Source organism: Natrix helvetica (assembly GCF_964273705.1).
Source record: "Natrix helvetica genome assembly, chromosome: 13".
In the NCBI taxonomy this organism is placed as follows: Eukaryota; Metazoa; Chordata; class Lepidosauria; order Squamata; family Natricidae; genus Natrix; species Natrix helvetica.
Genome location: NC_138557.1, coordinates 5,938,238 through 5,949,798, shown reverse-complemented (window position 1 = coordinate 5,949,798; position 11,561 = coordinate 5,938,238). Strand labels below are relative to the sequence as shown.

The window sequence follows — 11,561 nt, the reverse complement described above, 5'->3', positions numbered from 1 at the left end:
ACGTTCAATCTCTTGTGTCTACTGAGGGGTACGCCAACCTCAAACTGCAAGCCGGTGTAGAAAAAGCTCGAAGAAGCTAGTCAACAGGACGTTTTTACTGACTCATCATAAGATTGGAAAGAGGTAAGGAACGGGAAGGGCTGGTTGCCGATGGAGCTTATAAATCATCACTCTGGCTTCCTTTCTCCTTACACAGAAGATACACCGTGCGTATTTCCTTTAAGAGATGGGGAGTCACAGTCCCACCAGATCATGCTAAATCACAAATCTGCTTGAAAATCTAAGAATAGTAGAGATTGTTCCAGATTGCTAGGCCAACAACACCTATGCCTTATCCCACCTCGTTTATCTCAATGGGTTTGGGCCACTAGTTTATGAATTGCATGGGCCTTTTTCTCTTGAGTAAGACTATTTCCTGGACCCTACCTGCTGCTAACAGACACTTTAGAAGGAGAAGAATCAACACATGTCTCACCAGGTAGCAGGGAGTTTCTGGATGCCCGTTACCGCCGCGCCCATAGACGCAAGGAGCGTGGGCGTATTTATAGGCGGTAAAGAGCTCTCAACTGCTGTTTGGGAGGTTCCCTTTTCAGGTTATAAAAGGGTTAATACAATACAATACAATAGTAGAGTTGGAAGGGACCTTGGAGGTCTTCTAGTCCAACCCCCTGCCTAGGCAGGAAACCCTATACCGTTTCAGACAAATAGCTATCCAACATCTTCTTAAAGACTTCCAGTGTTGGGGCATTCACAACTTCTGGAGGCAACTTCTGTTCCACTGATTAATTGTTCTCACTGTCAGGAAATTCCTCCTCAGTTCTAAATTGCTTCTCTCCTTGATTAGTTTCCACCCATTGCTTCTTGTTCTACCCTCAGGTGCTTTGGAGAATAGTTTGACTCCCTCTTCTTTGTGGCAACCTCTGAGATATTGGAATAATGCTATCATGTCTCCCCTAGTCCTTCTTTCTCTTAAGCTAAACATACCCAGTTCCTGCAACCGTTCTTCATATGTTTTAGTCTCCAGTCCCCTAATCATCTTTGTTGCTCTTCTCTGCACTCTTTCTAGAGTCTCCACATCTTTTTTACATCGTGGCGACCAGAACTGAATGCAGTATTCCAAGTGTGGCCTTACCAAGGCATTATAAAGTGGTATTAACACTTCACGTGATCTTGATTCTATCCCTCTGTTGATGCAGCCTAGAACTGTGTTGGCTTTTTTGGCAGCTGCTGCACACTGCTGGCTCATATTTAAATGGTTGTCCACTAGGACTCCAAGATCCCTTTCACAGTTACTACTACTGAGTATGGTATCACCTATACTGTACCTGTGCATTCCGTTTTTGTTGCCTAAATGTAGAACCTTACTCTTTTCACCATTGAATTTCATTTTATTAGATAGTGCCCAATGTTCAAGTTTGTCAAGATCCTTCTGTATCTTAAGCCTATCTTCTGGAGTGTTGGTTGACAGTGCATACGCCCTTTGCAGCAGTCAACAGAAGACTTATGCCAGAAGTTCTAGTCTGGAATTCTAGCAAGCTGGATAGCTGCTTTTGTGTTCTGTTCCTGTGAGTTTTGTCTTGGTGGCTTGCTGCCACGGAACCTCTTGTTTGTTTGTGCAATAAACCTTGTTCCCTTGTACTGTTCTGGAGTGTGTTCTGTGTGGGCAATGGAGGAAGGGGGGTCAGAACAACAATCCATGTCTAATCTCTTCCTTCCCTGAAGAACCAACTCTTAAGATACTGCGTGGTCTTCACCGCAGCCATGAAGATCTTATTCATCAACCATAAGTTGCTGAAGTCCGTCTGGAATAGCAGGAGATTTGGTAGATCGCTGCCCCAAGCCGTGAGGCTGTTTACGTCTTTCAATCTTTCCGAGTTTGAAGCCATTAACCGCGGGGACAAAGAATTGCCGAAGTACTTTAATTTTGCGAGTGACGTGCTTGATAAATGGTCTAAAATTGAAAAGGTAAGGTTCCTTCTGAGGAATTTTAGGGGAAGGAGGGTCCTGATTGATCTGCATGTCCCGATATCTCATTTTTTTTCTTTAAACAACTGAAGAGAAATGAGACAACATACCCGATTGGGATTTGATAATTTGTCAGCCCCAAATTTTAAGCAAACCATGTAGTTTTTCAACAACTAAAAAAGTATTAAGAGAGGGGCACCACAGAAGAAAATATTATTTGGGTCTCCACTCTCTTCTGCAGTTCACAAAGACTGCATGAACTTTGGCAAATGTAAATTTGGAAATTATAACCATAATTCGCATCTCACCACTTAATTAACCTCTTAACCTGCATACTTGCTTTTTATTTATTTCACTTATTTTTAACTATTAAATTTGTTTTCTGCTCATCTTCCCCCAAGGCAACTCTGTGTGGCTTACGTTAAAATCAAATCATAAACATAGGTATAAATGTATAAAATCACATTAACATTGCGATCAATAAGTACAACATTTTCGTCTGTCCATGTGAGGTTTCTCTCCTTAGGATAGTTTATCTTAACTTTTTAAATTAAAAATGGTTTATTTGTTTTCATTCTTCTCTCTTTTGTATTCTTTTTTTAAAATAGCATAACGTAAATAAGAAATTTACAAGAATTATAAATTCAAAAATGTCAGCAGTAACATGAATATAGTTCTATTTTCATGCATCAATTTAGAACTTTAAAACATAACTAGAATAAAATTCGTTACTCCCTGCTCACTATAATTTTTTTTACGTTCCTAAAATATTTATTTTATTTTAAACATTTATATAGCAGTTCATCTTCTAACGAACTGTGGGCGGCCGCCAATCATCAATTTAAAAAGCACATAAAGTTTTTATTAAAACTATAAAACCAAAGAGATTAAAAACATTACACTATCCTTCCTCAATCGTCCCCAATCTTCCAGATGTGTGAATTTACAACATCCAGAACTCTGAAGCCAACGACAAACCGATCTGGAGATGAAATCCACACATCTGGAAGACAAAACCATTCTGATTTTTTTTTATTAGGCCTAGCTTGCTTTTCTCTATTTTCCTTTCTCATTCTACAAGCTAAAGACATAACCAAAAAGCATTAAGAGTTGTTAACCTAACTTTGCGAAGCTTCTTCTCCGGTAACATTGTACTGCAAACTAAAGCATACAAAACCTTTGCCAGACCAATCCTCGAATACAGCTCGTCTGCCTGGAATCCGCACTGTATATCGGATATTAATACAATTGAGACAGTCCAGAGGTATTTCGTGAGAAGAGTCTTCCACTCTTCTGCTCACAATAGAATCCCTTATGCCACCAGGCTCAAAATTTTGGACTAGGACAACCTGGAACTAGACTGCTTACGGTCTGATCTAAGAGTTGTACGCAAAATTGTCTGCTACAATGTCCTACCTGTCAATGACTACTTCAGCTTCAACCACAATAATACAAGGGCAAGCAATAGATACAAACTCAAGGTAAACCGCTCCAAATTTGATTGCAGAAAATACAACTTCAGCAACAGAGTGGTCAACGCCTGGAATGCTCTACCTGACTCCGTTGTTACATCCTCAAACCCCCCCCCCACAGCTTCAACCTTAAACTGTCTACCGTGGACCTCACACCATTCCTAAGAGGTCCGTAAAGGGACCTCTTTGCATAAGCGCACCAGCGTGCCTACCGTCCCTGTCCTATTGTCCCCATTTATTCGTGCCCATTTCCCTTGTTCATGTCCATGTTTATACTTATCCCTGTTATCTCGCACATGTTTGACAAACTAAATAAATAAATAAAATAAAATAAAATACACTTTTGGTTGACCATCCCAATGGAGAAACCTTCTTCTATTGTCTGGTTGAACCTCCCCAGATCAGCTTCCTTAATACGGTGGAGGAAACTAACTCCATTGTTACAGCCTCAAACCCCCACAGCTTCAACCTTCAACTGTCTACCATGGACCTCACCCATAGTCTCTTTCAATATTGTTTTGCAGGATGGGGGGAGACCCTTCCACCCAGCTCTCTGGTGGATTGATGGAAAAGGAGGAGAAGTGAAATGGAGCTTTGAAAAACTGGGCTTTGTCTCCAGGAAAGCGGCCAACGTCCTCACAGGACCCTGTGACCTGCAGAGAGGAGACCGAGTAATGCTCATTCTGCCTCGGATCCCAGAGTGGTGGATGCTAACCGTAGCATGTATCAGAGCAGGTAAAAAAAATAAAAACCCACCTAGGATATAGGAAGACCTTTTTTGGGATGGAACAAGATGACTTTCAAAGCGTCTTGTGAATGAGCAACGTCCTCAAAGTTCTTCATGCATTCATTGACCTTGCCAGGGATCGTCTTCATCCCAGGGACCCCACAGCTGACAGCTAAAGATATCCAGTACAGGCTCCAGGTTTCCAAAGTGAAAGGCATCATCACGAATGATTCGCTGGCCCCTGCGGTGGAGAGTGTTTCTTCGTCGTGTCCTTCTCTGCGAGCCAAGCTGTTGATTTCTGAAAGCGGGCGAGAAGGATGGCAACATTTCAATGAGTTGTTTGAGTAAGGCATAATGAATAACAGATGGACAGAGTTGGAAGGGACCTTGTAGGTCATCTAGTCCAACCCCCCACCCAAGCTGGAGACCCTACACCCTTTCTGACAGGTGGCAGTCCAGTCTTTTCTTGAAAGCCGTCAATGATGAAGCTCCCACAACTTCTGAATAGCACACACACCATTGTATAGAATGGATAAGAAATATGTTAGGGAGGGAGGGCCAGTGGTGGGATTCAATTTTTTTTACTACTGTTCTGTGGGCATGGCTTGGGGGGCATGGCAGGGAAAGGATACTGCAAAATCCCCAGGAAACAAAAGAGGAGTGAACGGGGAGTGGGCTTTTGCAGGAAACAAAGCGTTCCTTCGGTCGTTTCAAGAGTGGAAAGTTCTGTTTGTGACTATAAGAGACTCTGTGCCAAACGTTGCCTTGCCTTGTGTTTGGAAACTAGTTATCTGGCATCTCTCCAAGCGAGATAATGTTTGTATTGATAAATATTCCTCTGAAAAACTGTTTGCTAAGCCTGGCTGACTGTGAATGAAAGGAATTCACAGGCGTGCAAGTAAAAGAGGTTTTGTCGGGACCAACACTCTGCTTCTTGCTTTTTAAGGAAGCCTGGGTCAGAACAAGAGCTGGGTCTTCACATCATGGGTCCAGAGTAGGATCATTTGAACCTTGGGGGTACCTGAGAACCTGAGAAGAAGGGAAATGGATCTGGCAAGGGTAGATAAGCTCTTAGATCCGAGGTGAGAACCTTCCACGGGAGTCTATATGGTGCTCCAGAAATCTGTGAATGCAACTGTTCAAAACCGTTTGGAAAGAGTTGTGGGTCTGCAGTGGTTGACGTCCCGTTGAGTTCAGCTTCTCCGTGCACCAGCGAGCGATCAAAATGCAAAATTGCGAACGAAATGCTAAAGGTAGCAATTTTGTAAAGCAATCATTTGGAAATCTACTTCCTGGGGGGGAGAAAAACAAGCTAGAACAGACGTGGCTGTGCTTTTTAAATATTGTGAAAACAAAATAAGCAGGTGCTTAAACCAAACAACACAGACCCTTTGTATTCCCAAGTGCCACTTTCCATCATCGTTGTAGGTCAGAGAGAGGCATTTAAGTCTGCAAATGCAACACCTACCTGGGAATAATTCTCAGCACACTCAGCTAGCTTTCCTTTCCAGTCAACACACATGAGACCCCGCTCTGAATTTCTGGCAGATAATTACTTTATTCAGGCAGGGAAGGCAACAGGAAGCTCCGAGATGGTCAACACCGAAGATAAAACATCCCTCTAGGAGTGGGGCGATCAGTTAATCAGTTAATCTTGTTGATCAATTTTCAGTTTTTTAAGTGAGAAGGATGAAGTGTTCTGAGCTAGGCTTCCCAAAACCACAAAGCAGACTCCCGGTCCCGAGAAAAACCCCTTTTTATTAAGTTACTGTGAATTCCGCTCATTCACCTCTAGCAAAGTCTTTCAAGGGAGGATTTATAGTCACAGACCTTATCTGGCTTGGAGAGCTGCCAAGCCGATCTCTGCAGAACTTGGCAAGGAGTCTCGGAGAGTAACGAACCAATTAAGCAAACTAATTGTCTCCTGCAAACTCCACTCCCCTTTCGCTCCTCTTTTATTTCCCGTGGGAGGGGCCACTCATCGTCCACCTGTGGCCTTCCTCCCAAATCGACCCCTGCTCTTTAGCTGCCAGCAGACCAGAACATGAAGTTTCTTTCTGCTCATGACTGATGTCCTTCCTTGGGTCTCTTCCAGGGCAGCTCCTTCCAGCCACAACTGTATTCAAACCCAGAGCGATGATCCAATGGTTACATTCTTTACCAGCGGAACCACAGGTTCTCCAAAGATGGCTGAGCACTCTCAAACCAGCTTAACCTTGGGCTTAGCCCTGGTGGGAAGGTATCCTTCTTAATTTTCGTGCAGGTCTTGAACCTGACCCCCAACCAACCCGAATTCAGTCTATTCAACCTCTTGGAGTTTCATGCAAGGCCTCTGGAGAAGACAATTGTCAACAAAGAGCCGAGGACCTGTGGAACTCTGTAGAAAATTTAAGGCCACCTAAAAATGAGGTGAGATCTTGTTTGTTTGAAGGCAATCCAGAATCCCAGCTAAAATGTCTGTGTCTCGCAGGTATTGGCTGGACTTGAAACCTTCCGATGTCCTATGGAACATGTCCGATACTGGTTGGGTGAAGGGCGCTATGGGAGGTGTCTTCAGCCCTTGGCTTCGTGGAAGCAGTGTTTTCATACACAGCATGACAGAGTTTGACCCAAAGGAGATCCTAAAAGTAAGAACTATACATCCAATCATTGTTTGTGTGTGGGGGGGGGAATGTATGATGACCTTTTGAAGCTGCAATTTCTTGATGCGTTTTGTAAAACTCTTGGGCATGGTACCAAGTGCCCCGATCGCAATGGGTAGCACTGTTACATGTTTCATCCATAGCCGTGTAGTTTCAATGGCCAGGTTGCGTTATTTTGTGATTTTTGTCTAGTTCTTTTTCTTTGACTCTGGCGTCTCCTGGTACAGCGAGATCAATAAACTGTACTCTTTGGCCCTCGACAGCCGTGATATCTGGCGTGTTGTGCTCCAAATGACGATCCGTCTATACTATTATTATTATAGACTTTATTCATTAAACATGAAACTCAGCCAACTGAACATTCAAAAACTTAGCAACGCGGTCGTGGCGTTGTAGGTAGTCAGTTTGTGAAATTTTGCTGCACCCGCTGATCAAGTGGTCGACTGTCTCATCTTTCCCATTACAGAGGCGACATTTGCTGTTGGTGGTAACATGTTGGATTTTTGCCTTCATGCAGCTTGTGGCTAAGGCTTGGTCTTGAGCTGCCAAAATAAAGCCTTCAGTTTCTTTTTTCAGTACTCCTGATCTTAACCAATTCCAAGTTAGTTTTTGGTCAGCTTTGCCTTCAATATTGTTCAAGTATTGGCCATACATAGCTTTGCTTTTATTATTATTATTATTATTATTATTATTATTATTATTATTATTATTATTATTATTATTATTATTATTATTATTATTATTATTATTATACAATTGTATCACAGCGGCCAGTTGTTTCGCCGGATTTGGCACTGATTACTAGTCGGGCCCCACCCAGGGGCCTAGGGCGTCGTAACGTATTTTCGTAATATGTGTGCGGATCCAAGCAGTGCAGCTTTTTGCATTTGACTGATGGTGATTTTGTCAAGTTTTAACTGTTTTAAATGTAATTCCAGTGCTTTTGGAATAGCACCCAGTGTGCCGATTACCACTGGAATTACCACTGCTGGTTTGCGCCATAATTGTTGAATTTCAATTTTTAAGTCCTGGTATTTCGCGACTTTTTCATGTTGTTGTTCTTCTTCTTCTTCTTCTTCTTCTTCTTCTTCTTCTTCTTCTTCTTCTTCTTCTTCTTCTTCTTCTTCTTCTTCTTCTTCTTCTTCTTCTTCTTCTTCTCCTTCTCCTTCTCCTTCTCCTTATCATTATTATTATTATTAATTTGTTATTATTATTATTAATTTGTTATTGTTGTTGTTGTTGTTGTTGTTATTGTTATTATTCTTATTAATATTAGTGGTTAATCTTTGGTGAGATTCGCAGCCTTTGGGGCTGGTTGGTAGCTCAAAAGCTCGGGTCCTAACCAAGGACTACCTAGGAACTGTTAAGGTAACGTCGGAGGATATAAGCTGTTCCAAGTAGGGTGGTTTTTTGTAGAGTCAGAATGTTCTTGTTATTGTTATTATTTATCATCATTACCATCCTTATCTTTACCATTATTAAATGCATTTGCCGCCTATCTCTTCACGGGCTAGGCCAGCAAAATCCAGAAGGTAATAATCTTCAACTCAGGAAGAGCTTTAAAGAAGGAGGAAGGTGCAACTCCATCATTTTCACACCCGTTTCTTCCTCCTTCCTTTTTTCCTCTCTTTAGACTCTTTCCACGTACCCAGTGACAACCTTGTGCATTGCTCCAACAGCCTACCGCATGCTGGTGCAGGAGGACCTTAGCAGGTAGGTAGCTGGTTCTCAGTTAATCCATCTGTATGTTTGATTGATAGATTGATGATAGATTGATCGGTCAAGGTGAGGCCAAAGGAATCTGAAAAACTTCAGAGAGTTGGCTGCCTGCTGGAAGTGATCAGCACAGGACAGAGAGCTCAGCTTCCCCTCTTCTATGTCAGTCGACTTTCTCAGCAGGATTTTAGCCTGGAACTCTTTATACAGGAGATCCTCAACTTACAACGGTTCGTTTAGTGACCGTTTGAAGTCACAGCGGCACTGATAAAAGTGACTTACGACTGCTTTTTACACTTATGACATCCCCAGAGTCATGAGATCAAAATTCAGATAATTATAGCAACTGACTCATGTTCCCAGGTGATCCCCTTTTACGACCGCCTGACAAGCAAAGTCAACGGGGAAGCCAAGTTTCACTTAACAACTGTGTTACTAACTTAACCACTGCAGTGATTTGCTTAAGAACTGCAGCAAGGAAGGTCATAAAACGGGGCACAATTCCCTTATCAAATGTCTGACTTAGCGACAGGAATTTGGAGCTCAATTGTGGTCGTAAGTCGAGAACTACCTATACAACGTTTCGGACAGTCCTTCCCTTGTCTCTCTTCGGGAAAACTTTCAACTGTCATCTGTACGAGTGGTTTATTTTCCCACTGCATTTTTGTTTTTAGTTTTGAGTTGTTGTTTTTTAACGGAGAAAGATGAGAATCCCTTCTGGGGATAATGCAGTCTAAAAACAATCCCGAAATACTTTTTTCTTTTCTTTTTGTACCTCTCTTCCTCTCTCATTGACTTTCTTAATTTCTGTTTGTACGTTATTTTATAATCAACTTTAATTTAAAAAAATTAAAGTGAGAAGTGAAATCTATCTATACAGGCTCAGGCAGAGGCAGAGGGGCCAACCAGCTAAAATTTGCAGAACAGACTCGTAGCACACACAGCTTGGTCTAGCAACACCAACCCAAGGCTGTCTCTATTGTAATTCTGATTAGAATTTGCAAGCAGCCGTTACACTGTAATAAAGGAGAATATTTGCAGCTTATCCAGTACTGATGATGTTACCTAGTTGGGTAAAGAAATGTCTGTGAGAAAACAAACAAGCTGAAAGAGCACCAAGGACCCCACAGCCCTCCTCTTCTTCCTCCTCCTCCTCTTCCTCCTCCTTCTCCCTTCTCCCTTCCTCCTCTGAAAACCCCACTCACTTCTATCACTGATGATGTTACTTAGGTAGGTCACAAAATGTCTACAAGAAACAACCAAGCTCAGAGAGCACCAAGGACCCCAAAGTCCTCCTCTTCTTCCTCCTCCGAAAACCCCACTCACTTCTAGCACGGATGATGTTACCGAGTTGGGTAATGAAACGTCTGCAAGAAAACCCCACCAAGCTCAGAGAGCACAAAGCCCGCCCCCCTCATTACACCCTGCTTAATGGTAGAGGCTCTGAATAATAATAGAAAACCAATCCCTTTTCTTCTTCTTCTCCACCTAAAGCTACACATTCGAGAGCCTGTCTCACTGTTTGACTGGAGGGGAGCCAATGACCCCGGAAGTGGTGTCCCAATGGAAAAAAGAAACCGGATTGCAAATCTACGAAGGCTACGGACAAACCGAAGTCGTATGTGCCTATTCATAAAAGCTCCTTTCTCTTAACCAGGATAGTTAAGGACCCAATAGATAAAGGTGGTTAAATTTAGGACGGAGATTTTATTGATGTCATTGTTTTTAACGGCTGCGTGTGAATGCAACCCGTCTTATTCATTCACAGTTCAGGGCATTGTCTGAACCAAGAAACTGGGTAAATTAATTAAGCAAGGACGGTATGTGGTAAAGGCAATTTGAAGCACTGAATGTTGACTTCTCTGATCGACAAGCTCAGCTTCTTAGCCACTGAGCCACCGGGTCCCCAATTTGTGGTATGATCTCCCAACTATAGGGTAGGGGTATCAGCTGAAAGCCATGGAGCCGTATGATAAAAATATATAATTTGGAAGCCCACTCAAAGGTATTATAGAAAAGATCATGTTTTCTATCACAGAATGGTATTTAAAGACTGGGGATTGCTCATTGAAGGAACATTTTTTTAAAAAGTCCAAATAGTAATAGCGATTTTATAGACTTATATACCGCTTCATCGTGCTTTTACAGCCCTCTCTAAGCAGTTTATAGAGTCAGCCTCTTGGCCCCCAACAATCTGAGTCCCCATTTTACCCACCTCAGAAGGATGGAGGGCTGAGTCAACCTTGAGCCTGTTGAGAATTAAACTGCTGGCAGTTGGCAGAATTAGCCTGCAATATTGCAGTCTAACCCCTGTGCACCATGGATGGATGGATGGAAGGAAGGAAGGAAGGAAGAAAAGAGCAATAGCAATAGCACTTAGACTTATATACCGCTTCACAGAGCTTTACAGCCTTCTCTAAGCGGTTTACAGAGTCAGCCTATTACCCCCAACCATCTGGGTCCTCATTTTACCGACCATGGGAGGATGGAAATGTCCAAAAGAAGGACAATTCCAGGAGTATTCAAAATTGTTTGCTGCAGGGGATGATAACAGCCAACGAGAAGGGGAAGCCAGTTAAACCGGGCTCCATGGGGACTGCTGTTCCATCTTACGACGTTCAGGTAGGACCGTTTACCTGGCTCAGGTGAGATCAGGATTGGAAGGTCTACTTTTAGCAGGGGAGGAAAACATGTGGGAGGGGTGGCTTTTCTTTTCAGCCTCCCCATCAACTTCAACTGATGGCAAGCAATGATAAGTAGGATCCGACTTGGATAGGACTGTTTTGGCCCGCCAGTGGCCAGTGGAGCTGGCAGCAGATTCGGACAGTGAGGAGGTTGGGGAAGAACATGGCCCAGTCCTGGAGTCTGGGGAAGGCTCTGATGAGGGCTCTGTGTCAGAGGCAGAGAGGGGGCCAGAGCCGTATGCCAGTTACCAGCTGCCTTCAGAGTCAGACATCAGTGGGGCAGACGAACAGCTGGAGCCTGTTCCCAGTGGGCGCATGCGCAAAACTACCAAAACGAAAGGAACAGCTAAAGAAC

At 43.0% G+C, this 11,561-nt stretch overlaps 1 protein-coding gene across 1 annotated transcript in view; it reads left to right on the top strand.

The window, feature by feature from the left end:
- Positions 1-1,761: 1,761 nt before the first annotated feature.
- The window catches only part of LOC309398532 (uncharacterized protein), a gene marked incomplete at its 5' end in the record, with an annotated part of 36,616 nt that continues 26,816 nt past the window's right edge, over positions 1,762-11,561 (top strand). Inside the window, 8 exons of the mRNA XM_081965498.1 lie at positions 1,762-1,965; positions 3,962-4,172; positions 4,301-4,508; positions 6,260-6,403; positions 6,635-6,791; positions 8,440-8,519; positions 10,017-10,140; positions 11,064-11,144. Coding sequence (XP_081821624.1) covers positions 1,762-1,965; positions 3,962-4,172; positions 4,301-4,508; positions 6,260-6,403; positions 6,635-6,791; positions 8,440-8,519; positions 10,017-10,140; positions 11,064-11,144 — 1,209 coding nt within the window. The remainder of the gene's footprint in view (positions 1,966-3,961; positions 4,173-4,300; positions 4,509-6,259; positions 6,404-6,634; positions 6,792-8,439; positions 8,520-10,016; positions 10,141-11,063; positions 11,145-11,561) is intronic.